The 26,736-nt window shown below is 42.0% G+C and overlaps 9 protein-coding genes across 9 annotated transcripts; 5 read left to right on the forward strand and 4 right to left on the reverse strand.

Annotated features, from left to right (window-relative positions):
- The first annotated feature begins 1,297 nt into the window (after window positions 1–1,297).
- LOC128712265 (retinaldehyde-binding protein 1-like) lies at window positions 1,298–2,362 on the forward strand. The gene is made up of 2 exons (XM_053807159.1): window positions 1,298–2,023; window positions 2,102–2,362. The coding sequence occupies exons 1-2, from the start codon at window positions 1,307–1,309 to the stop codon at window positions 2,360–2,362; spliced, it is 978 nt and encodes a 325-aa protein (XP_053663134.1). The 5' UTR covers window positions 1,298–1,306.
- Window positions 2,363–3,705: 1,343 nt separating this feature from the next.
- LOC128713784 (alpha-tocopherol transfer protein-like) lies at window positions 3,706–4,723 on the reverse strand. Its single transcript, XM_053808652.1, has 2 exons — window positions 4,001–4,723; window positions 3,706–3,939 (listed from the first exon to the last, which is right to left on the reverse strand). The coding sequence occupies exons 1-2, from the start codon at window positions 4,721–4,723 to the stop codon at window positions 3,706–3,708; spliced, it is 957 nt and encodes a 318-aa protein (XP_053664627.1).
- A 758-nt stretch (window positions 4,724–5,481) lies between these two features.
- Window positions 5,482–6,523, forward strand: LOC128714261 (clavesin-2-like). Its single transcript, XM_053809136.1, has 2 exons — window positions 5,482–6,207; window positions 6,284–6,523. The coding sequence occupies exons 1-2, from the start codon at window positions 5,482–5,484 to the stop codon at window positions 6,521–6,523; spliced, it is 966 nt and encodes a 321-aa protein (XP_053665111.1).
- Window positions 6,524–7,405: 882 nt separating this feature from the next.
- On the forward strand, window positions 7,406–8,460 carry LOC128713776 (retinaldehyde-binding protein 1-like). The gene is made up of 2 exons (XM_053808642.1): window positions 7,406–8,131; window positions 8,206–8,460. Exons 1-2 carry the CDS (start codon window positions 7,406–7,408, stop codon window positions 8,458–8,460), a joined length of 981 nt encoding a protein of 326 aa, XP_053664617.1.
- Window positions 8,461–9,184: 724 nt separating this feature from the next.
- LOC128714893 (clavesin-2-like) lies at window positions 9,185–10,214 on the forward strand. Its single transcript, XM_053809775.1, has 2 exons — window positions 9,185–9,901; window positions 9,963–10,214. The coding sequence occupies exons 1-2, from the start codon at window positions 9,185–9,187 to the stop codon at window positions 10,212–10,214; spliced, it is 969 nt and encodes a 322-aa protein (XP_053665750.1).
- A 646-nt stretch (window positions 10,215–10,860) lies between these two features.
- Window positions 10,861–11,993, reverse strand: LOC128712006 (general transcription factor IIE subunit 2). Its single transcript, XM_053806900.1, has 4 exons — window positions 11,932–11,993; window positions 11,750–11,848; window positions 11,508–11,670; window positions 10,861–11,424 (listed from the first exon to the last, which is right to left on the reverse strand). The coding sequence occupies exons 1-4, from the start codon at window positions 11,991–11,993 to the stop codon at window positions 10,861–10,863; spliced, it is 888 nt and encodes a 295-aa protein (XP_053662875.1).
- A 1,509-nt stretch (window positions 11,994–13,502) lies between these two features.
- Window positions 13,503–15,444, forward strand: LOC128715710 (chitooligosaccharidolytic beta-N-acetylglucosaminidase). Its single transcript, XM_053810622.1, has 2 exons — window positions 13,503–13,609; window positions 13,695–15,444. Exons 1-2 carry the CDS (start codon window positions 13,503–13,505, stop codon window positions 15,442–15,444), a joined length of 1,857 nt encoding a protein of 618 aa, XP_053666597.1.
- A 655-nt stretch (window positions 15,445–16,099) lies between these two features.
- On the reverse strand, window positions 16,100–16,754 carry LOC128713961 (transmembrane protein 50A). Its single transcript, XM_053808836.1, has 3 exons — window positions 16,665–16,754; window positions 16,448–16,579; window positions 16,100–16,360 (listed from the first exon to the last, which is right to left on the reverse strand). Exons 1-3 carry the CDS (start codon window positions 16,752–16,754, stop codon window positions 16,100–16,102), a joined length of 483 nt encoding a protein of 160 aa, XP_053664811.1.
- A 678-nt stretch (window positions 16,755–17,432) lies between these two features.
- On the reverse strand, window positions 17,433–18,120 carry LOC128714337 (transmembrane protein 267). Its single transcript, XM_053809213.1, has 2 exons — window positions 17,836–18,120; window positions 17,433–17,771 (listed from the first exon to the last, which is right to left on the reverse strand). The coding sequence occupies exons 1-2, from the start codon at window positions 18,118–18,120 to the stop codon at window positions 17,433–17,435; spliced, it is 624 nt and encodes a 207-aa protein (XP_053665188.1).
- Window positions 18,121–26,736: the final 8,616 nt, after the last annotated feature.

Below are 26,736 nucleotides of genomic sequence, written 5' to 3' on the forward strand. Positions count from 1 at the left end.
CATGTATTAGCATTTTAGCGAATTATTTATTGATCAAATGTATGTTTAAATTGTAAAAAAAATCGTCTTCTTTATTGGCAACTACAACCTCAAGAGGACTAGGCCTGCCATTTCTGGCTTTCTGTGACTTTTGTTACCCGTAGCTCGATAGTCAGTCCTGCGTACGGAGATTTGGTCTGGATGGGATTTTGATTCGTTCCGTTCGTGTGAAGATCGGCGCCGCTACCATAATGCCACCGGGCCGCCCCTAATAAAACAATAGTAAGAGTGTATTATGCATGACACGAATGAGACAAATACGACATCACTATGTATATCATGGTGATTTTATGCGTATAGTGTACGCTATGCATAATGAATCACATGCTTAAAGTCAATAATCTAAAATAATAATAATAATAATAATAGTAACACTTTTCGCGTTAACACTTTGAAGAACTTCAGTCTATAGAGAACAGGCGGCTTCACGACGACGAGCCGTCCGTCATACGGGCTACGTTTCAAACTATCGTTGTGTTTCTTGACTTAAGCAATGTAATGTTTATAGCCATTTTAATTTCTCCCTCTCTGATTTTACCTTTCGTGGTCGTCTTTCTTTATTTTCTGCTCTTGTATTTTTAACTTTCCTTCCGAGAGCAACACTGTGGTAGATATTTTGGTTCATCCAAATGAAGTTCATCCAATCTGCATAATGAAAACGGGGTTTTGAATATTTTAAAGCTGTCCCCTTAATACAAGAAGACTTCAACAAGCTTTAAAGAAAAATCGAAACACTATTAACTGCAAACATTGGTTCTGCACCGAGCAAATCTAAAAAAATGATACAACATTCGGACAATCATGGTTTGGCACTACATTTTTTCATGCGGTCAACCATAAAACGCTAGACAAACTGGAGCATAACATTCACAGAATTACCCTTGTCAACATACACTCGCGTGTAGTGTAAATTTCCATTTCATTTTCTACTTTCTGTTTCAAAACATACATAACATTAAGTGGAAGATTAGCAGAATACCTCTATTTCTAACTGAACACCTGCACATATAACGTTTGCTTACCATCTCACCTTGATCTGTTCGTTCATTCTATCCTCAATATTATACTGACTCATTAACATAAAGCTTACGACTTTTTTCACTTCCTTCAGTGCTTTATGCTTTGCACGCATGGTGCTATAGACGAACATTCGTTTTAATTATCGTGTGAATAACAGGTTTGTGGGGGATGTCAACAACCAAATGAGATGACACTGATTCAGTACCGATTTAGCAGTCGGCAAAGTAACCTCGTGTTTGCTGGTAGCATGGAAAAACTATATTCGGTAGAGAAGCGTCCGGTTGAGTATGACCAGTATGAGTTCAACTTGCCGGAAGTATATCGCAAAATAGCTAAGGAGGAGCTTCGTGAAGATGATGAGATCCGGGAGCAGTCGTTAGGGCAAATGCGCGAATGGATTGCCAAACATCCGTACATCCGCAAGTGTCGTACGGATGCTTCGTTTCTTTTACGTTTCCTGCGCTTTCGAAAGTACTCAGTGCCAATGGCTTGTGAGGCGCTTGAAAGATATCTGGCCATGCGTCAAACATTCCCGCAGTGGTTCAAAAATCTGGACTGTAACGAGTCTATCATGCGAGAAATGCTCGAAGATGTTGTTTTTACAAAGCTGGGCGAAGATGCGGATGGCCGAACGGTGATTTTGTTTCGGTTTGCGAGATTTAATGTGGAAAAGTTCAGTGCTTTGCAGGAGGGGCGGTTTACGGCGTTACTTGTCGAGACTTTACTAGAGTGGGAAGAGCTACAGATCGGAGGATTTCGCGTATTTGTGGACTTTACAGATTCCGTGTTGAAGCACTACGGCATTTGGGGTGTATCGGATATGAAGATCTTTATGGATGCGATCAGCCAGTCTTACCCAATACGGATCCGTGAAATTCATGGAGCAAAATTTCCTAAATTTGCCGTTCCGATTTTGAATCTGCTGCTTACGTTCGCAAGCCCTAAACTCAAGAGCCGCATTACAGTGAGTATTTTGCATTGGTTTTTTATGTTGATGCACTTTATAAATTATTGTATTAATGAACTATGAAAATAATTTCAGTGTTACAACAGCGTCGAGGAAATGGCAAAACAAATTGCAATTTCATTGCAGCCGACCGAGTGGGGCGGCAAATGTGATCTGTTGGAGCTTAATCAGCAGTTCATAAACCACTTGAAACATCGGCGTGAGGTAATTTTAGCTCTGGATGAAATGGACATCGATACGGCGCATTATTCTTCACTCTGGAAGCAAACATCGGCATCTGAGACCGAAATAGATAGTGGTCTAATGGGAAGTTTTCGAAAGCTCGATGTGGATTAACGCTCCTAAGACGGTTTTCTTTATTTGAGGCCCTTTTCAATACACATTGATCAATATTTCAGTGTCCTGTTTGTTGAATCGCGGACCCGACCAGAAACACTCCAGGCTATTTTAGCTTAGAATTCCGTTTATTTTTTACATCAGTTTCACAAATCTTCTTTGCTAAAAATTCGTCCGGTCGGGATCGGTCGGCTGAGTCGCCGGGCGCTAGCGCAACTTACATGCTATGGTATGGTATCCCTATCACGATCGCGCCGTTACAACGTGATACTATCCAAAACCGGGGTGTACGTAAAGTTATTACCATAATAAATGATAAATTGTAACGTCAATAGTTGAACTTGCTCTTGTTTACTATCTACACAATTGCTATTGTTAAGCTCTGTAAAGATATAAGAAATTCAACAGCTTAACAAACAATTAAAGAGTGGAGCGTTTTTAAAAGATAATAAAACACACTTACTCAAGTACAGTTACATCGTTGTTTGCTTTTGTCGTTCTCGGTAGAATACTGTTAAGGAATTTCATAACTAAATAAAATGCCCGACTTGGGTTGAAATGCGCCTAACTTTTTTATAACTAAAAATAAGCTTGAAGGTAACACTTGGAATGTGTGGAATGTGAAATTTACTCTGTAAAAACAAGGAAAACGCGATGGAACTAAATTGATATAATTTGCTTTTGTTGATTAATTATGAAATTTCTCATGATTGCGAATTTTCAAAGTCAACTCTTTCCATTCGTTTAAGTTACCATAACACACATTTCTTTGCACCATTCTTAGATTTAAGTCTTTCAAAATTTGTACGGTATGTCGAATAAAGCGAAAAGGATCTTGGATCCCTTTTCGTAAGTTTGCTTTTTAATATTTTATAGCTATGTCTACTTGACAATAAGAGGTGCGAAAATAATGAAAATGATAATTAAATACTAAATAATAATAAAAATATGTTAATGGTAATACGATTACCTACATTCAAAACAAATAGAACGCTTTCATACACATGCATCTTCTGAGTACTGCGATTGGTTTCACATCATGCAACGTAACATATTAACATTCAATGTAGCCAGTAATTATCCAAAGCAGTTACGCGCAAGCACTAGCCACTGGTTATATCATGCATTAATTACTGATTATCCACATGGAGGTAATGTGTATAGGAAACGTGTGTCGATAACAAACACATTTACCCATTACCAAACGTGTATTGTTACTAGAGGCGTTGTTTGCATCAATTGAACAAGTAGAATAGGCCTACAGACACAGCTTTTTTTAAATGAAATTACACATGAGGATAAATCGTCAAAATTTATTTCGAGAACCATGGTCATACCTTCCCTTAAACCGAAGGTATCTCGGCCGCAAGTGCAGCATTCTGCTCATCCCAAATCGGTGCATAGTAATCGTAATCGATCTCCATGCGATCCAAACCGAGAATGACATCCCTCTGCTGTTCGATGCGTTTCCACAATGCCGGATTGACGTCACCATCTAGATCAAGAGAACCTCCGTAGCCTTTCGGTGCAATCGTATGATCGAAGTGTTTCTCCATCTCGGACACGTTCGCATAGCACTGTGAAATGGGAAAAGTGTATTAACTCTGTCTGTGTTCTTGATTTCATCTCACCACTTACATTGATTCGCTCCCGTATCTTCGGGTTGGTGAAGGAAAGTATTTTCTCTATAAAGGGCAGTGCTTTCTTCGGGAGTTTGGCCGCGTGCGTGTCGTGGTAGCGCATGGGGTACCAGCGCGTGTAAGCTTCCATGATCAGCTTCAGTTCCGAAGAACCCCACTTCTCGAACAGTTTCAGATCCATATCGGAGTAGTCCACCATCACCTGCAAACCACCGATCTGTACCTCTTCCCATTCGAGCATGGCTTCAATCATCAGGGCAATGAATGTACCACCAGTTGGTGGTTCGAACATCTCCGGCACAAAGCGCCCTATACGGAAGAATACCACCGTGCGCCCATTGCTGTCCTGCCCGATAATGGAAGTAGCACCGCCCATGAATAATTCCTTCATGTTCTCAGCGCCAGCATCCAAGTTCTTGAACCAGGTCGGATACATCTCTCGCATCGTCAGATAACGCTCCAGTGCCTCACAGGCCATTGGTACCGAGAATTGACGGAAGCGTAGAAACCGCAACAAGAATATCGAATCCATGCGGCACTTACGGATGTGAGAATTATTCACGATCCAGTGACGCATTTCCGTCAAAGCCTTCTCGCGTACGGCATCATCCTCGCGGAGTTCCTCCTTGGCCACCTCACGATACAGCTCCGATAGAGTGAACTTGTACTCGTCATACTGTTTCACGTTCTTATCCACGGGATATGCCGCAAACTTCGACATGCTTGATTGTTTGCTCTGCCGTGATACGATGCTTCTCGTGTGCTGCTCGAAACGGAACTGATCTGGAATACGCAGGTACAGTATTACATTAAGTTGGCTCGGCTACCCAAAACATGTCTAGCCCTCGAAACAACTTGACCCAATGACCGGGGTACAAAAGTGCGATTGCAGCCAAGCGCATTGATTGCAAGTGCATTGCAGAGGTCAATAATCGCACTTATCAAAATGAATGCAATAGTCCTTTTTTCGTGGATTTCGACATTCTTTATTATGTTTGTGCACCCGTTTGGCTACATATCGCTTTATGACAACAACATGTGGTACAATCAATCGCTTTGTTATAGTATGTATTATTTTGTAACCATAATAATGTAACCATGTGGAAGTATTCTTTTTTACAAGAGTTCTTGGTCATTTATTTATTTCATCCAATATAACGGCTTTTGAAGAGTTCATGGTTACGAAAGCTCGAAAGTTCGAAGAGTTGTCTGTAAGACCAATATTACTGATAGTATTGTTTGATATTCTCGGGACTCCTGGAACACAACAGCATCAGACATTTAAACATGCATTTGTTTACTTACTTTATCTCTTCATTGATAAGTTGAGCACATCGTACATGCAACCGAACAATCGTCATGTGGTTGTCGTCTCACATCTGCAGTAGAAATTGCGCTCAATCGCCCAATTGTTGTTAACGCGTTACACGACTCGACAGTTTCACTTGTCCGTTGATTGTGTGCACTTGTTCCGAAAGCATGGCATCGAAGCAGCTTCCATACGCGGTTGATAAGAGTTCCAAGGTGTATGATGAGTACAAGTTCAGTCTACCGGAGCTGTATCGTGAGGTGGCCAAGGAGGAACTCCGCGAGAATGATGTCGAACGTGAGAAAGCTTTGACGGAAATGCGTCATTGGATTGCGGAAAATCCGTACATCTTCAAGTGTCGCACGGATGCAAAGTTCTTGCTTCGATTTCTACGCTACCACCAGTTCTCAGTCCCAATGGCATGCGAGGCATTGGAGCGTTATCTGACCGTTCGACAATTGTATCCGAACTGGTTCAAGAACCTGGACTGTACTGATCCCACCATGAAACAAATATTGGACTACGAGCCATTTACCTACCTTGGTCAGGATGGGTCTGGCCATTCCGTGTTTCTAATACGCTATGGGCGGTTTAATGGCGACAAACACAGCCCCTTACAGGACGCTCGTTATATGGCAATGGTACTGGAAACAGTACTGGAGTGGGAAGAGTTCCAAATTGGTGGATGTCAAGTGCTTATTGACTATCGAGATAGTACCGTCAGTAACTTTGAAAAGTGGAGCTTAAGCGAGCTGAAAATCATTATGGATATCTACAGTCGATCGTACCCTTTGCGCTACGGGGAGATCCATGCAGCAAAACTACCAAAATTTGCACTTCCCGTAATTGAAACGCTGCTCTCATTTGCAAATCCGAAATTGCGTGAAAAAATCAGAGTATAGAATGTTTCCTTTTTTTGTGATCGAAATCCTTTAGCCACCTTATCAATTGTTTTTTTCTTTAACATTTCAGTGCTACTCGTCGATCGAGGAACTGGAGAAACATTTTGAAGATTCATGGAAACCAACATCGTATGGTGGAACGGTTGATTTTGATGAGCAGAGCCGAGAATTCCGTAGACGTATCGAAAGCCAACGGCAGGTTGTTCTGGGCCTGGATGACATGGAGATCGACGTGGAACATTACGCGTCCTTGTGGGACTCGGAGGAAGCAGTGACCGGAGCCATGCTGGAACAGTTGAACATAAAGTAATATTGTTCGAAATTTCAAAACCGTTCAGGATTTAAAAGGTTACACTCTCAGACAAAAAACAGTTCTGTTTTCATTGTGTTTATTAAATAATAATGTGTTGGACTATTATTTTTTCCAAATACACTACCACGTTTATGCAACAAACGTAAGAAATATGTCGTTATTTACTCATTGATCATTTCATCGTATATTCGTAAATTATTCTTTCGAAGAGTCATGCACATTAAATGAACAAGATTTCTGGTTATTTTCGTTTACTCCCGAGAATCATTCCTTGCCTTCGTGTGTTGGTCAATGTTACAAGAAAAAATAGTACAGGGAGTCCAGTACGTAGGACTGATATCAGAACTTGAATCATTCAAATTCCAATGGACCAGCCTTTGGTTTCAACGCTAACATTACTCCTAGCAGAGTCATTTACAAGAATCTTCTGCATACTGCATAAATAATAAGAATATCGGTATTCTTGTTGATGGGACAACAAAGCAGTACCAATGAACCTTTAGTTATTTTTTTAAACTTTTTTTTAGTTTTAAACAACATAAAATTACTGTTTTACCATTAATTACCATTAAATTACAGTGCATAAATTTCGACATACAGGTACAATAATGTAGTATTTCATTATTTCAAAAATGTACAGTACTATTACATCATTTTATTTGCAGTCTGATGTATTGTTTTTATGAATTCCATTACTGATAAGCACCAAAGAGCTCTCGTTTGCAATTATCATACGCTTCAATTTGAGGTGATACTGATAACGTTTTCTTAAAACCCGACGGTTTACGAATTTGCTTCTTAACGACTACAGTCTAAAAAGCATCAGTTTCTTTTGCACCTTGGCAGTTGCACCTTGTGTGAACCATTTGCATCGAGAAAATGGCTCCAATCTATACTGCATATTCGGTGGACAAGTGTTCCAAGGTATATGACGAATATAAGTTCACTCTATCGGAGCTGTATCGTGAGGTGGCCAAGGAGGAACTCCGCGAAGATGATTTCGTACGCGAGAAGGCTTTGACGGAAATGCGTCATTGGATTGCGGAAAATCCGTACATCTTCAAGTGTCGCACGGATGCAAAGTTCTTGCTTCGATTTCTCCGTTACCGTCAGTTCTCAGTCCCAATGGCATGCGAGGCGCTGGAGCGTTACCTGACCGTCCGAGAGCTTTATCCAAGTTGGTTCAAAAGTTTGGATTGTACCGATCCTATCATGAAGGAAATTTTCCACAACGGTCCATTTTCCCTGCTCGGTTGGGACGCTAACGGTCGGATGGTGGGACTTTCGCGCTTCAGTAGATTTGATGGTGAGAACCACAGTCCCTCCCAGGACGCTCGCTTTATGGCGATGGTTATGGAGACGATGCTCGAGTGTGAAGAATTCCAGATAGGTGGTTGTCACATTCTGATCGACTTTCAAGATAGTACCGTAAGCAACTACGAAAAGTGGAGTACGTCTGATTTGAAAATCATGATGGAAGCGTATAGTCACGCATATCCTTTACGCTACGGGGACATTCATTCCGCAGCGCTACCAAAGCATGGCGTTTCTGTCATCGATACGTTCCTGTCGTTTGCAAATCCGAAAATGCGTGAGAAAATCAGTGTAAGTGTTCGAAGGAATCTCAGTTTTCCTTTCTTCCTTGATTGATAAGCCGTAATTGTTTTAATTCTATCCAGTGCTATTCAACGGTTGGTGAGCTTGAAAAATATTTTGAAACTCCACTGAAACCTTCGTTGTACGGTGGAACGTTGAATTTGGAAACAGCGAATCATGCCCTATGGAAGCGCTTTGAGGAATATCACGACGTAGTGGTCGGGCTCGATCGTATGGCGATCGATATGGATTATTATTCATCCCGATGGAACTTTGAAGGAGCAACACCGGACGAGATCGCAGCCGGCGCCATGTTCAAGCAGTTACGCATGTGCTAATCGATCGTTGATGTCAATTTCAAATTGACATTTACAAATTAATAAAAATCAGAAGTAGCGAGTGTTTTCTTTCCGTTTTCATTGTTATGTTTTACGTTGGTGATATTATGGTAACCGAAAGTGATCGAGACGACACAACGTAAATAACTTTACATAAAACAAATATTTATAATTTATTAAAATAATGTGCAGAGTCACATCACTCCCACGCTATCTCTCCGCTGCTTAAACCCGACTCCCGCATCCTGATCGAAGACGAGATGATAAGCTCCAAATTGTCCGTCTCTCTCATTCCTGGACACTCGTGCTCCTCAACCGACGAGAGACTTCTCGCGGAGAGCGCACGTGAGTGTCCGGCTGCGTACGTACCCAACATAATGTAATTTAAAAAAGCTGACAACTGTTTTGAACACACATTAAATTTACACGTCAAATGTCCCGTCGTAATCTTGTTTTCAACTTGCACATTCATCTGCATGTAATTGAAGTTAAACACCTTCTCTAGTGGACTGCTATGTCTCGCATCGTTTTGCGCTCGTCGCACGCTGACGATAGACGTAGATAGAACTTATAAAGGCAAGCGCTACTGAATCCAGCTACACAATGTCAGTGTGTGGCCGTGTAACTAGCTCCGGCTCAATCGCATTAGTTTCCATTCGACGTTCTCAGCGATAGGTTGCAGTATAATCCTCATCCTGCTCACAAGGCTTGCTCGTTCTAGAAAATGGCGACCATACAGAAGGTAGACAAGTGTCCAGAAAAGTACGATCTGTATCAACCCATAACTTCAGCACTGCACCGTCAAATTGCCCTAGATGAGCTGCGTGAGGATCAGGCGATCGTCGAACAAGCGTTACAGCAGATGCGTGAGTGGATTGCTAAGAATCCAGCCATTCAGTCGTGTCGCACAGATGCCAACTTTCTGTTGCGCTTTCTGCGTGTGCGGAAATTTTCCCACATGGCCGCATGTGAAACGTTGGAGCGTTACCTTGTGTCGCGGCAACGGTTCCCCGCATGGTACAGCAAAGTAGATACAGCCGAACCATGGGTAAAGGTTATGATCGACAGTGAGTTCGTGGTACCGCTTGGCCGTGATGAATTGGGTCGCATTGTGCATCTCGTACGATACGCGAATCTGGATATCGACAGATTCGACGTGACCAAACAGATTCGTTTCTTTACGATGGTGTTTGAGAGCATTTTTGCTGACGAGCTGAACCAGATAGCCGGCATTGTATGCATCTTCGACGAAACCAACATTCCAATGCGAGCGTTTGCCCAGTGGTCATTGACGGACATCAAGAACTACATCGAATGTGTGACGAAGGCGTTTCCCATCCGCGTGAAGGAGGTGCACGTGATTAATTTGCCACTGTTCGGTGCAACCGTAGGCGAATGGATTATGAGCTGCTGCAGTGAGAAGCTGCGAAGTCGTTTCAAGGTAAACAGAAACCACTTGACCTACGGTTTAAGCAAATGGTTATAAGTTTCAATTCCTACAGTGTTATCGCTCGTTGGACGAGTTTGTCATCAAAACCAACCTATTGTCGCTGTTGCCAAAGGAATACGGCGGTAAACAAGAGGCAGAGGATCTGAAGCGGCAACTTAAAGGAACGCTGGATCATTACAGGAATGTTATTCTTGCATTAGACGACATGAAGGTGGATGAGAAGCGGAGTGCAACGTTGAAAAATCTAAATAATCCTACCGATGCAGAAATGATCGGTAGTTTCCGGAAATTGGTCGTCGATTAATTACATTTGAAAATGTTTCGCATTCAGCCAATCAATTTTCCAACGGGGCGGGTTTGCAATGGATTTGGCATAGAAATATATGAGTTTCGCCTTGAAACTTCTTAACTTGATTTGTTGTCGACCTGTAACAGTATACCACTCGCGCGTTCCAAGGACAAACGTGTAAAGGCGTTAAGTAAACAGGTTTTGCTAACCTGTGTAATGAAGGTAATGTAGAATTAGTACAAATCAGATGATTGTAATTGTTTGTTTTGCATGCTGTTATTCAACTAACAGACCAAAATCTCATTTTATTATCATGTATTTTTTATATGATTTCAACACTACATTGAAAACAACATTCACAATAGGTTCTTCTTCTTCATTGTTCTTCGGAATTGGCACAACAACCTCGAGATGTCTCAGGCCTACTTACCTCTTTAACTACATTTGACTGTAGTTGGATAGTCAGTCATGCAAATGGGGGATTGAAAATTTGGACCGGTCCTGTCGCTGCCACCAATAGCAATACCAATACCAATAAAATTACTGTGATCAAAATCTGTATTTTTTTCAGAATGGTTAACTTGAATACAAAATTGGAATTGATATACACGTCATCTCGTTCATAAAAATTATTTGCACTCTGTTACTATGGTGGGACCGTTTAGTTATTTTGCTTAATTTCCTGAACCGCATTCGACTGCGTGAGTGTATTATCCTCGTACGTTTCGAGCACATCGGCCAAATGTTCATTGTCACGAGGCTTCTTAAACTGACGCTTCTTGTTGGCCAACTTTTTACGCTTCGGCAGCAATGGTTTCTTCGGGCCATGGTCCTGCATCGACCGGATGCCCTGTTTCTCCAGGTACTCGTCTATCTTCGCATCGTCCATAGCGTCCACCGTGACAGCACGCCACAGCTTCTGAAAGTCTTCGTCCACCTGGAAGTTCGCCGTCCGGTCATTGTAGAACAGAATTTTCTTCTTATCGTTCGGCCGCGTAATGAAAATAATTTCCGATGCTCTGTTTTTCAACACTTTATCACAGTGAGGCAACGATTCCTGCACATCATCCAGCAACACCCCACCCAGTCCCTTGAGATCATGTTGTTTCAACAAGCGCAATAGAGTCTTGCCATCTTTGATTTTAAATACCGATTTGAACAAATAACGCCCGTCTGGGGTTAATTCGATTTTCGGATTGTTGCGTAGTGCTTCACCTTGCAGCCACTAGAACGTAAACAAACAGAAAATACATTACATTTTCAATATGAAAAAATACATCTTTTTTATGACGTTTGTTCCTTACTTACCGTTTTCACAGAGGATCCGATATCTAGCTGGTTTGTTTCATCAAGAATTTCGTCTAACGTTAAAGGATGATCGTCTCCTTCCTGGTGGCGGGTACGCATATGTTTCACAATTTTTGCCAGCACGCCGAACCGATACTGGGAACTTCCGGTCATAGTTTTATAGCTGAAAAGGGGGAGATCTTTCATTTAGTTCACAATGATCCTGGGTTGTCTCAGCTCCACATCTTCCATTCTGAGCATACTTGGTAGCATCGATTTTCGGTGCAGCACTGGCTGGCCTAGGTTTTTTCATGTCCTTCGGAGCCGCAAACGAGCTTTCAGTTTTTGCCTTCTTTTCAACGCTGAAAATATTATTATTACCATTAATTAGGTAAATGAGCATTGTAGTCGTATACGCCACCGTAGCAAAAAAATAGGAACATACGTTGGCGTTGCCATCGCCCGCCGTTTAAAGGCTTCTCGTTCGCGTAGGAGGGCAGGATCCATCTTGACTCGGTTTTCTGCGCTTTCAACTGTAAAACTAACAATATTTAAAGCAAGTATCTAGTAAAATTCACTATTAAAATAGACTTTTCTTCAGCTTGTTACTGCTCACAGTCCTAGCGTAAACAAAGTGCAGAACTCAAGCTGTCAAAAAGCGAAAGCTGGTTGGCTGTCAGTTGGGTCATGCTCGCAGAAACATTTGCTCTCTTTCAACATTCGCTCTTGCAATCACTCTCACAGCATAACACATAAATCGAAAACAAAATCATTAATATTTGCTTTTTGCGTGAGTGTATTTTATTCAAAGGTTTAAACACATTTAAAGGGCTTAAACAGGTTTTTTTTTCTTAAATAATCGGTTGGCTTTGGATATGAAAAAGGTATGTTATATTGTCGATCTAAACACAGCATAGTTCTCCATTTTTCCCACTCTACGTTCTCTCTTCTAACCTTCACAAACAATCTCATTGTTTGCAAAAAGTCATGCCCCCATGAAAACACCGCATTGCGTGAGTACGCAGCTGGCATTGTTTATTTTGTAACGTAGTGTTTTTTTTTACTCCGTTTCCTACTTCCCATCTGATTCCTGCGGTCATCGTCAAATTTTGTCTCAAGAGCCACAACCAACTCCACATGGAGAAATGGATGTGATGGAGAACAAAATAATATAATCAGGACATTAACCGTAGCTTGCCGGGACAGAACCGGTTTTGGGATTGCTGCGGGTACGTAATCGGCAGTGAAAATAAAATCTGCAACAACACCATCGAACAAAGATCTGGAACGACGTAGAGCCGAGGAAGAAGGAATGCTACGGCCGGTAAAAAGAAGACGCTTCCAATAAAAATCAGTTCCCCAGATTGACTCCCACATCACTCGCCAACAGCGTCGGGAATCAACAGCATCAGGCGTAAGCTACGCACAGAGTACTTTCACAGGGAACGCCGTTTAAGGTTCGTTAACCAACAAGGCAACTACAAAGTCACCTACCGGTTAATTTCAACAGTTATAGGAGGGAGTGATCGAGAAGTGAAAGTGTTTGCATTAGTTCCGCCCTTTACCAGATCGAAGTACATTGTTCAAGGCTACTACCTATGCACTACAAATTAGTATTCGAATTGCTTTCCTTTCAATTACAGCCAAAAGACGATCACGAGAACTAGACAGTTAATTATTTCATCTGATCTGCATTCCTTTCAGCTTTCAGCACCAAAAGAAGCACAATGAATCCGATACGATTCATTGCGATCGCATTGATTGGACTATTTTGCTGCACCCAAACGGTACACTCTCAGGGGTAAGTCGTTTATGGTCTGATAGTATGTAGAGTTCCACACTTTGCCGCTTCTTCCCGCGCTGGAAACATTGTGCTATAATACAATTAAAAGGATTATAAGCACACACGCACTACAACCACAGACACCACCGAGTCCGAGGTCACTTGAAAAGATGATATTATTGTGCTGCTATCAGTATACGGCAGTCGCACTATCTTGAAGTCGTGATACAGACATGAATTTTACACAGAAATGCTTTCTAATTGGCACGTTATTAATAGGAGTTGCTATTATTGTAGCCGTTTCGCTTGCATTACCGAAGCAAGATATTAACCAGGGAAGGTATAGTGGATAAGGATGTGAAATATGTTTAGTGCGTCGTGCTCGTGTCATTTGATTACTGTTTGTTCCTTCCTGTCCTTCACAGTCAACCTGTTTGGGGCTATCAGTGCGTGAACGATCGATGCGTTAAAACGGCAATATCAGAATCGTCCTTTCCAGCCGAGAAAGCCATCAGTCTTACAGCATGTCGTCTGTTCTGCGGTACAGGTGCGGGACTGCTGTGGCCCCAGCCAACCGGCGAATTACAAGTAGGCACCGATCTAGCGCACATCGATCCGGATCAGGTGTGGTTCGAGTGGAATGAAAATTTCCACAACCTGGTGAGTCTCTGGGAGGCAAACAAGGAACGGTTCCTGAAGCAGTTAAAGGCAAGATCGCAAGAAAATACGATTAAAAGTGGTGGAAAAGCGGTGCGCGTAAAAATTAACGTGGAAAATGATTCACTCACGCTTAATTACAAAACTGACGAGAGCTACCGGCTAACGGTTGGAGCCGGCACGAATGGTGAACTGCTGGCTACCATAACGGCTAAAACATTTTTCGGAGCAAGACACGGACTGGAAACATTGGCCCAGTTTGTGTTGTACGATGATATCCGAAACGAGTTGCAGATGGTAGTAACGGCGACCGTATCCGATGCTCCGGCGTATCCTCATCGTGGACTGGCGCTCGACACTTCGAGGAATTTTATCGATCTGGATTCGCTGCGCAGGACGATCGACGGTATGGCCATGGTTAAGCTGAACGTGTTCCACTGGCATATAACGGATACACAAAGCTTCCCGCTAGTCATTACATCACGCCCAACCTTACACACCTACGGAGCATACAATAGGCGCGATGTATACAGGGCAGAAGACGTTCGGCAACTGGTGCAGTATGCGCTCGAGCGCGGTATACGTGTTATACCGGAGCTCGATGCACCAGCACACGTGGGCGAGGGTTGGGAGAAGCTCGGTGTGACGGCTTGCTTCAACTATCAACCGTGGGAGAACTACTGCGTTGAGCCACCGTGCGGTCAGCTAGATCCTACCAAGGACGTTCTGTACGAAATCCTGGAGGATGTATACCGAGAGATGAACGCTATGTTTAACCGTTCGGAAATTTTCCACATGGGAGGTGATGAGGTGTCCATTCGTTGCTGGAACGCTACCACTCACATACAGGGCTGGATGAATGAGCAAGAATGGGGTTTGCAGGAGGCAGACTTTATGAAGCTGTGGAATTATTTCCAAACGGAGGCGTTGAACCGACTAGACAAAACGCTACCCGCAGGTGATAAGCGACCGATCATCATGTGGACGAGCAAGCTTACCGAGTCACCCTACCTCGAGCAGTATTTGAACAAGGATCGTTACATCATACAGGTGTGGACCATGGGCAACGATAGCAAGGTGCACAATCTGTTAGAGAAAGGTTACCGACTGATCATGTCGAACTACGACGCACTCTATCTCGACTGTGGTTTTGCCGGGTGGGTTACGGACGGTAGCAATTGGTGTGCCCCGTACATCGGCTGGCAGAAGGTGTACAACAACGATCTGATGGCCATTGGAGGACCTTACGCACAACAGATACTCGGTGCAGAAGCTGCCCTCTGGACGGAACAATCGGACAGCCACACGTTGGATAATCGTCTTTGGCCCAGGCTAAGTGCTCACGCAGAGCGGGTCTGGAGTAATCCACGATCCAGCTGGCAAATGGCGGAATCACGCATGCTCCTGCATCGCGAAAGATTGATCGAAGAGGGAATTGCTGCAAACAGTATTCAGCCCAAATGGTGCCTACAGAATGAAGGCAACTGTCCGATTGGTGGCGATGGTGGACGTTCATAAGAAAAGCTTGATGAACGAAATACTAGGGTTGGTGCCGAATCCGAACAGAACCAGAGCAGAGCGTTCATCGACAGAAAAAGTGTATATTTCCTTACACGTTCGAAATTCAGCTTCCAATTTTTAACCACTGTTAATCTGTTATTTTCGATTAAATCTGTTAATAAAAACGAACGAATGGTTTGAGTATATATATAAATAAATGATACTTGTTTATTGTTTACACTTATTTGTTCGGGTAGGTTAGTTTGATGGACAGGGTTATAGTTTTTACATAAAAGAGCTGCACATCAATTTGGTTTTCCTTTTGCGGTGCAATCTTCTCTTGCAGCTCTAATCCAGTCGGGATCATTCAAACCAACACGCTCATTCGAACGATTGCTTTCTACAGATAAGACATTCGAGGACAGTCTTATCAAGAAAATGGTTTAAAACGTAATCAAATCATTGGTTCTTGTCCTAACGTGTCACATGTGAGAAACTGGAACTATGCGGCCAAAATATTTGGAATTCGAAAATGCGCTCAAAAATCACCATACAACTATGCCGACCAATGCGGGGGTTTAAGGAGCATTAATTAAAGTACGGTTTACCCAGTCGTTGATGGTATAATGAATTATGAATACCGCACTATGGGCGGTCAGATCATTCAGCCTTTCTAGTAGCCGTTCAGATATTCGTTCTCCGGTGGGGGACCAAACTTGTAAATCAGGGTGGACAGGAAAATGAAAATATTGTGCATAAGCAGAGCATATCCCGGATACTTGTCAGTCCGTGATTCGTTGACCGCGAACTCGGCAATCATGATCCAGATAGCAGCAATGATCGAGGTAAAGCCGAGCACAAATCCAGCAAACAGAAACACTTTAATGCCACTACCGTTCAGCACGCCACCAGTGTAAGCCGCTTCGGCGTGTAGCTAAAGAGCAAAATTAAAAAAAGGAGAGAAAAAAATAACTTCATCACATAATTGTACGTATGCATTACGAACGCTTTGTTCACGTACCATGTCGTTGGATATAGCATTCACCATGATGAAGCCTATCGTCGCTAGAATACCGCAGATGTAATAGGAAAAGTTGAACGATTTTGGATACACAGATGCGGTATCGATGATGATCCACCATCCGGAGAAGAACTGTTTGTCGGAAGGATAGAACCGGCGGTGTCAGTATTAATCAAATTATCGCGATTGAGCGTGACTCACAACAGGAAATACTTACCAACAGGGATGCTACCACCGTCGCAAGGATCGTTCTCCGTGGAAGACTTTCGAACCAGTAGGACTGCCGAAAACGTTCCATTATCGACATTGTGACGAGTTTTGTTTTGGTTAGCAGCTGCTCACAAAGGTGTTGCGCGCAGTAATATTATCCTCAGCGGGTTAAACTGTGTAGCAACTTGGCTATAAACCAGACACGAAAGGGACTGAGCGAACGATTAGACCAGTTTTTTCGAGGAATTGTAATGTTTCCCGTGTTTTTTGTTCTTTCTTTTCAGCCTTGATGATTTATGTTTTATTGACAAGTAAATAAGCCAATTACAAATGACAGGTGTCAGTGTGTATACGAATTTGACCAAGTTTTAGCTTTCATTTTCCCATTGTAACAAAGAGCAATTGAAAAGAACAATTCTGCTCTGGTATCTAGACTTTCGATAAATTGCCGGGATGTTGGATGATTTAACACGCTTTTAACAGTAAAAACTTGAGTGAAGAACAAAAATCTGAGCAGTGATTTTTTGTTACGTAGTTGCTTATACGCTCTCTATAGTTCTGAGAGAGAAAGAAGCGAAAAAAAGGAAGAGAAGAATGCGATTGTTCATTTCAGCTCTAGTGAAAATACTATACAAATTAGTCTTGTTATTTAATGGTCATGGTCAGGTAATTACCAAATATGTTATTGCGCAAATTTGGTTTAAACTAGATTTAGAAATAAGAAACACATTAATTTGAAGTTAACATTATCATATTTCTTTTATTTGCTTATAATTTATACCATTTCAACTAGTTTCATCTTTGGTACACTGCTGCTATTGCTTAACGTAGTTTGCAATAGATGATGAATCACATGTGGAATAATATTCACAAGTACAAGATACGCTACGTAAGGAATCGCAGGACTGCTGCTGTCCTGAAACGGTAATTTTATCCAAATTCCTCGCCTTGTTGCATCGCGTAAATGATGAGTACTAAAGGCGATAAACGCCATAGCGATGAAAAGGCCACATTTTATGCTTCCAACGCGCTTAGTAAGTATTAATAGCATAAGAATTATAACACATATGGCAGAATTATGTAGAAATGGTCTGCGGCGGAGGTGGGTAGCTTCCTGAAATTAACATAGATAAGACGGATTAATCTGCATGATAAGAAGACTCTATTATCCGAATTACCTGTAAACTGAACGATCTTGCCTCAATAAAATGATCCAGATCTATAAATGACGAGACTATCATACCAGTAAAAAGCAGCAGACAGTATTCTTGGCGAGCAAGTTGGTATTTAAAGCTGTGAAGAACGATTTCTGCAGCAACGCATCCGATGAAGGCATGCGTGGCATTATCGATGCAGGCCCGTGAAAGCGCCGGGTTCTGCACATATTCCGTGAGTTTATCACCGAAGACACAAACACAACACAAAGTCACATGCTTTAAGAACAATAAAGCATTAAAATTCATTTGAAACAATAATTTTCCGCCAAAGCATGCAGTAGCTTAAAGAAGTTGCAACCTCCTCGCGTGTCCCTGCAGTGATTCGATGCTTTTGCATTTGTTTACCAACAAATGATCACCGTAGAAGCAGTGGACAGGGAAACGTGACGTTTTGTAGAAGCGATTTCAATTGCAATTCGTTAAATATTTTTAGTATAAATAACTTGTGCTAGAAAAGCTTTAATAAAACTAGAAAGCAATAATTTGGAGAATTTTGTAACGGACAGCACAACGAGTGCAAATTGGATATTTTTATCCCTTCAGAAACGTTTCTCCAAAAACGCAACACATTTCACAGTGGGCGTTTGTCATCGATACTAGGTTCCATTTTTTTATTGTGTCTTATTGTACCAACGGTTACTTTGTGAGGTTTCGCCAATGTGTGCATTATTCCTTTATTAAAAACGTGTTTTCTCAGCATGTTTAACGATCTCTCTATGGAAGAACGATTTAGAATTTTGCTCCGTTTTCCAATTTTGACTTCTTTTCCCTTTTGCTAAACCTTTGACTCACGCGAACCAGTATTTACCAACTCAATACCGGTTTATTCAACCGTTAATTTGCTTGTATGTGGTCCGTTGTTTTAAAACCCCCTTTCCTTCACTGCACTTGCCTTATTTCATAGGTAACCAAAAATAAACACGCTGCAATCGTGTCTCAAGCTGATGACGAACTAAAAATAGTTCCCCGATCGGTCATTGAGGCAATAAACCCTTTGCCTCTATTATTTATGTGCACCGTACCAGTTCGTTTCGAAACGTCTTCCCTCCGTTAGTCGGGGGTCTACAATCGACGAATCCACTCCACAAAGCGTATATGTATCCTGGTCTGTTTTCAGTGGGTGGCGCAATGTACGATCGTCAGTTTCATCAATGATCTACGTAGGTCCCATGCAAAACTTACCAGTATATTGCACCGGTTTAGCTCGGTCAGCAGCTCGGTCAAGGGGATCAGATATTTATCAGAAAGTAAGTGGTTAAAATCAATTCCACCTATTGCCGCTGCCATCGAACTCCAACGGTTGGTTGTGGGTCGTGGCCATGGAGCAAGCTTGATGTGGGATTTATTCCGATAGATATTTGTTTACGACGACAATTTTCTCGTGTCGTCGTGACGGTGTAAAGTTAGCGGGAGTTTCGTGGAGCAACACTGTTAGTGGACGACACACGTCCACACTGTATCCCCAACACACGAGCTTGACTTAGCTCTTCAATAGCGTTCGGCAATCTACGACTTACTAATCTATGCTTATGGCCTGCCTGGTAACGGTAAAGGTAATATGTTCGGAATCAAGGGTAGGTGGGAACATCTTTTTCATTTACGGTCTGTTGAAAGGTTAGATGAACCATTTGGTAAAAAGAGAAAATTCCAAAGATAAATGAGGATCCAAGAAAGGGGAGCAGGAAGTGGCAAAGCGTAATTAATTATTTATGAATACCATGTGTGCAATGTTTTACCAAGCAACTCTGGCAGGAGGAAATTAGTTTTGGGTTCGTTTGCAGCACTAGCTAACAGACGGTGCGTGAAAAGCAAAATATATTAAAAATTAATTAACTATTTAAGTTACATTCGTTGCCCAATGTTTACAAGTAGGATTTATCATACAAGTATTTTTAAAGCGTAGCAATAGATCAGACACGACGTCTATACTTGCTTCACGCAAAAAAAATCTAAATTTAAACATTGTGTCGCTCAAAGTTGTTTATTTGATAAACTTCATTTATTCCCAGCAGTAAGGTGATCACAATAATAAAATGAACATTAATTTATATTACCATTGTCCGAAATATGTTAGTTTGTGAAGTCATCTAAGGAAGCTGGGACAAATATAAGTTATACCTGTACTGTATCCTGTCCACACTGTGTCCTGTATCCACATACACCTTTACCCACCTAATTACTTGTCTAAAACCGACGAACCCCTCAAAACCGCGCTCGAGAGGAAGTTGCTCAGAAGGATCTTTGGCCTCGTTTGTGTGGAAGGATAATGGAAGAGCCGCTACAATGACGAGCTCTACGTATTGTACGACGAACTTACTGTCATACAGTGAATTAAACTCATTAGGTGGGCTAGTCACGTCATGAGAATGACACCGGACGACCTAGCCCAGTAAAGCCCTTTTAGGTCGTCCACATGGACAGAGGAAGCATTTTGCGTACTGTGAGCATTTTAGAGAACTCTAGCAGCAGGCCAAGACAGCGAAGCGATTGTATCACCTGATAAGTAAGTAAGTGAGTAAGTTCTTCTCGTCCCACTCATAGTTGAGAACGTTGTAATATCTAGCAATCAACTTCGATGTTCTGTTGGGAGTATTGTACCAAAGATATTGCAAGCTTCAAATTATTATTCCGCTCTATATCATAGACACAATAGTTCCACGGCGTACAGAATGGTAATACGTCTCTCCGAATATCTTTTCTGGGGTATACGAAGAAACCCACGCCAGATGTTGGGCAGATGGATGATATGGCTAAATTGGAGTGAGGCTTCTCCATGTAACTGGCTTGTACTTCTATTGCTGGAATTCTACGGGGTTTTAACCGGCTGGGATACGTAGATCCTCCGACGAGACAGGGTTTTGGGAGAAATCCTATAAGTCAATCCCAAACCATAATACAAACGGAACGAAAGGAAGTTCATGTTGAGTCTGTTAAGCCAACCAAGCCATGTTACGCTCACGCCAAGATATCTTTTTGTTGAATTATACAACATGCAATCAATTATACCAGACAATAATCAAAATAGACCACACAAGCATGTTCTGTATGGTGTTTTCTGGTACATCTTGTAGTTGGCATCGATCGCTAGGAAACGTTTGATCGTCGACCAAATAAGTACAACCAAACAAACGCTCTCATTACTCTTACTGATCATTGTTCGGTTTAGAAGTCCCTTCGAGAGTGAGATCGATCAACTTCCTTGGCGCCTTTTGAAGTATCAGAAAATAACCCAAGCCTGTTAGGTACCTTGGGCCTCGTCAGATTCACCTTTTTTGCATTTTCTCGAGATGGTAGCGACGGTGGCAATTGTTGGCGTCACTTTTGTTTTCGCTACGAACAAAAGTATTGTTACCAAGCAGCGCCATATGTCTGCGTGCGGTGATCGGCATCCCAACATGCCGAAGCTGACCGACATTTGTTCGCTAATGTGGTGAGTAGCGATTTAGCCTGTCATTCGACTCGAGTGGTCGCATGTGTGTCTGTATTATGGTTATTTATTTATTCCTTTTCTTTTTTACCAAAACCATAACCAACAAGAAAGGACAGTGAAGGCGTTTGGTGACGGTGCCATATTGTCACGAGCTTCATCACCTCTCCGTGCCTTATCCGCTTTCATGGCTCGGCTCTTTTTGCCTTCGCTGTCACGTTACTGAAAAGCCTCAGGTACAAATAATCACACATTTCCTCACAGCATTTCCTTGTTTTCCACTTTGTTACGGATGTCGCGGCGCAAAATGGCACTCGAATGTCAGCCACGCTCTGCTTTAAGGGGTGTATTTGTTTTCCAATCGCAAGCTTCCTCCCTGTTTAACTGTCAACATCCGTCTGCCAGCACGCGATCTGATTAGTGGCAAACGGCTCTGCCGACAGTGAGAGGGAGAGAGAGGGAGGGGTAAAAAATATTTTGTGGCCATCAAACACTTCAAAAATGGTTTTCTCACATTTGGGAAATGTTCAATAACGATGCGCGAGCACTCGTTACGAACCGACCACACATTCGACCCGTTGCTGTTGAGTGGCCACCATGTCCGATGCTGATGGCTTCGCGGTGTTTTTGTGAATTAGATCCAATTTTCCGGCCCGATTCGCATGGTTTCGAAGACATCCGATCGTGTGGATGACTTCACTAATGTTCACCGTGTCGCGGGAGTCATATCGATCGCGAATTGTTCGGGAAGCGTAAGGAAAGATCGTTTCGTAATTGTGCAGTTGATATTTTTGTCGCAGGAGAATTGTGTGATTTATTGGTGTTTGTGAAAAATTTCTACAAAAGATATAAAACATCATTTTTCAGTACGGCGCATCAAGGAAGCAGTACACCGAATGAAGTAATATACTTGCTATAACAATGCAGCTCCATCTATACGCTTTTAAAGTGGTGAAAATATGTTCCGTCAAATGCATTGCGTTTCTGTAAAGTAATATTAAAAAGCAATGCTACAGAGATTTTCCTTTCACCGGAGTTAAAACGTCACAGTTCAACGGGGCGATGAAATGTATCTAAACAACAATGAAGCAAACATTATTTGTAAATTGAAACTTTCATATAACACCAGTATTACAAGGTGACTTGAAAACGTGGGAATCGTGCGAATACAAGGTGTCGATGTGGCGTGTATTTCACATACATTTGCCCTATTCATCATAGTAAAATTTAGAAGTTGTTCTTTCATTTTCAAATATTTTTCATTGAATCTAGAGATGTGCATTAACTATTCAACATAACATCTGCTACATCATGTAGTAGACATCGATTGCTAGTAAACGCTTGATCGTCGACCAACACAGGGTGACCGAATCATTTCAAACGATTGCGTTCAATATTCTTACCGATCTTTCTACGAACACATGTGTACGAATATTGATGTGTTTGATCATAAAGCTTTATTCCACTAGCCAAGATATTTGTTGGAATATCATAAAATTTTAAAGAATTGATTGACTTGAAATATTACTACGATTAGCATGAAAACTGTATCAATTATGCACAATTATCAAACTGAATGAAATCAACAAACAAGATACACACATTCTGATTCATTTTGATTTTATCTCAGTAATTTGTATGTGTGCTTGTTAGTTTATGTAAAAACTACAACATTTATTTTAAACTTCATCTTGCACACTTACTTTCATACCTTTTTAGCAGATTATGGAATACAATAAAACATGGACAAAAACAAAAGCTCTACCTAAGAAACTAGACAAAAATGAAAAACTATAGCAAATAATCTCTCTTCAATTATTGCTGATAGTTATAATACATTTATTTTCTTATTGATCAAATAGTGAAATAGTCAATAGCCAACTCTAATATATCGCTTACCCATCAGCACTTCAAATTTCAAATGCTCCAAATTATTATTTCAATACCAAATTTTGTGAAACTGAATTCATCACGAGAAAACTACATTTTACATCGTCCATGAGTCAACTGTTGGCCACGGGGGAACAAAAAGTATGTGGAAAATATTTCTGGCCACGAACTCGCCCCGACAACTTCAAAGGCACACATTCCACGGCGGATGTCACGTTGCGGAGCTGATGTACTTTTTGGTTATAACATTACTGTTGTTGTCGCCGGGCACACGGGTGTGTCCATTGGGAAAACGCACGACGACGGAAATGAACGTTTACCGGCTAAACGGTGAGGTTGACATAATTTTTGACGAGGTCGCCGGACACAGCCTTACATAGAGGTACTGGGTAAGAATTACCCAACATTACATTGGTACTAACTAAAATATGGGTCATTTAAGAGAAAATATTTAAGGTGTATTGGAAAATCCTGTTCTCTCTCTTCCTCTCTTTCTGGCGTTATTTCTTTTCAAAACACAACATGAAAGGTTCAAAGTTAAATAGTAACTGCTGGATTAGCATTTGTGCGTTGTGTGCTACAGTTGTGTCACATCGGCCAGTAACGACCGGCAGTGGTAGCGGAAGCATACTAATCTCACTTTGTCTTTTCCACACATACACACGTTCACGTAGATAATCACATAACACCTGTACTTGGACATTAGTTTGAGTGACAAACACCGATCCTGCTGGCGGGCAAACACATTTAGGCAACATCCGAACCGTCCGCATCTCTTTCGGGCGTTCGGTTATATTTTTTGGGCTATTCTTAGAAGGTCAGTCAAACGGTGGTCTAAACGACAAGGGTGGTGGACGGGATCTGGCCCGAGACGTATCGAACCGACGTCGTGCTCGTGTGCGTGCAGTAGTCGCGCCCTTCCAGCATCCCGCGGCAAAATTCGACGCGGTATCTCGGGAAATCCGGACCGAAACGTGTTCGAGTGAGCCCTACCGTCCCGGACTAGTCAAGGTAGGTAGGGAAATCGGGAAAATGTCAGTTCGCTGACGAGTGATACGCGACGCAGAAGCCGTTTGCACCGTAATCGGTATCGGTACCGATACGCGTGCCCGCACACCCCGATACAGACGGGGCGCTGTACATTTGTTTGCCAGTGATCGTGCGATCATATTCTCACCGGTGCGTTTTATCTCCACCGGCCGAAACAATCGTCCTGTCTCTTCGGCCGCCCGGTGACAGACGCGATGAAAGCGATCCGCGACACCGAGTTTTTGATTGCGTGAAATTTGCGGCGTCTGGGCGAAAGTAAGATAACCTCGCGTCTGCATCGTATCAAAGTGGTGGTAAAAGTCGAAAAATAAAACCACCCGTCGTATTCTAGTGGCAGCCGGTTGGCAGCACGTATGGCTTTGTTAGGGGTTGCGACGAATCGCTGAATAGCTAAACCGTTGGCGAGCAGCTTCATGCGTAGAAATTCGTGTATCGTCGTGTACTTGGAAGGCTCGCTGAGCGTAGACCGTTAGAAACAGTGCGACACAAAGCCTTGAATCGTACGGTGGGATGTCTTAACGAGGCGTGATAGAGTTTGAGACAGTAACTGCCGTTTGGAAGACGATAAAACCGTGTTAAGTGTGGTGTATTTGGGGTGCAGACAAAGCAAAGGTTGCTCTATATTGATCGATCCACCACCGTCCATGGAGATCTACTATGTGCTTACCAAGCAGGTCGGCTGTTAGTATTGGTGTAAGGCGCGTGCGCGATCGTGTTAGTTTGAAGTGACATTTTGCGTGCGCTTAGACAAAGTTTAACTACCGCACAGGTGTTGTAGGTCGTGGAAAACGTTCCGAGTGATTTACCCGAGACAAAAAAAGGGTGAAAAGCAAGAAAAATAGACATGTTGTTTGTAAAGATCTGACTAGTATTAACTTGTTCATGGTGAAAATATTGATTAAAGTGAAAGTGTGTTGATGTTAATGTGAAGGGAAAATAACACAAGAAAAGGAGAGGTTTTCTGCTTGTTTTTTTTTTTTGTTTAAATCTAATTCATCGTGATCGATACGAATGAGTGGATTCTACAGTCAAATTAAGGTAGAGTTATTTCCTACAACCATACCATGCATAGTATATAGTGTTGTTTATTTCTCTATTACGTTTTTTTTTGTTGGATATTCCACTTATTTCGTTAAGTGAAATTGATTTAAAAATTACAACACAATTCGTGCATCACGTCGTGAATGGAGCAATGTTTCTTAATGACATTCGTAGTACACTACGTGATATTTCGATCACGGGAAAATCTAATCGATCGTTCACTCAACTGTCCTACGGGGTTTCATCCTATGGGCGCCCAGCTGTTGATACACCGCTGTACCTCCGTTTGCTTCACGGATCGGATATTTGATGAGATTTATAGTTTTGCCCTTTTGCTTTTACGGAACAGCTGCTCCATCTGGCGCTTTCATGTGGCAGTGTGCACATGGGAATGATTGGGAGGAATGTAGTTTTTCATGTTCCATTGCCGTCGGAAAATGTGAGGATTGATTTCATTTTCATTTAAGCGGTTATGGAGTGACGGTGATTCCTAATGTCTCAGGCTATTTAAGAATTGTGGTGCTTTTTAAAGAGTTGTTCTATTTTACACATATTTCATCTCAAGAAAATTATTATTTTTATAATACGATCATAATTTAGCAAGACATTAGTGAAATTATGCTGTTAAGAATTAATGAAAACATGCTCATAATTTACGAACGGTAATGCGCAAAAGTAAAACCTCTTTTTATTCATTCTACACTTCGTTTTCATAACCCACCACACAGTCGAATTTATTAAGCCACTGCGAAATAAGCAAAAGTCGCATGAACAGGAACTGTTTCAATTCACCCCTGCCCACCGACGGTACAATGAACAACTGAAGAATAGAACATAAAGTAAGTGTATGAGAAAGAGAGCGATAAAAACTAAAAGTCAAAAGCGGCTCTTCGTCTTAAGCGAGGAATAAAAAAACCGCGTGATACCGTCGCTCAGGACGATCAGCTGTAAACAATAACAACCGCGTTGATTTTACGGGGAGGGGAGTAAATGGCGCACGCGGCTAACGAGAGAGCTAAAGATACCCGCGACCTACTATTATTAGCAGCATAGTTTACATCGCTTTCGCTCACCTACCCATTGCCTCTTTCTCCCCACTTGTGGGAATGTATTAGCAGAAAAAAGGAAATTAGTTCGTGTATACGATATATTCACTACGAGTCGTCCTGCCGAGGTAGCGACCGGCTAGTTGCGGTGGGTTGCTTCACTTCCTCGAACTTGATCGCTCTTTTTTCACACCACTACAGTTGTGCATTTGCAACAAGTGCAAATGCAATGGTTGCGATTGCATTCGCCACCATGTTGCGGTTCTAAGGAGCGTTCAAAAATAACAACATCAGCGGGTTTGGCCACCGGTTTCGGCGCTACCAGCAGTTGCAATTTTATATTCACACCAAACGGGTCAGAATAGAATAGTCAGAATTTTTCTCTTTTTTTAAAGCAACAACGACGCA

Source organism: Anopheles marshallii, chromosome 3, assembly GCF_943734725.1.
Source record: "Anopheles marshallii chromosome 3, idAnoMarsDA_429_01, whole genome shotgun sequence".
NCBI lineage: Eukaryota > Metazoa > Arthropoda > Insecta > Diptera > Culicidae > Anopheles > Anopheles marshallii.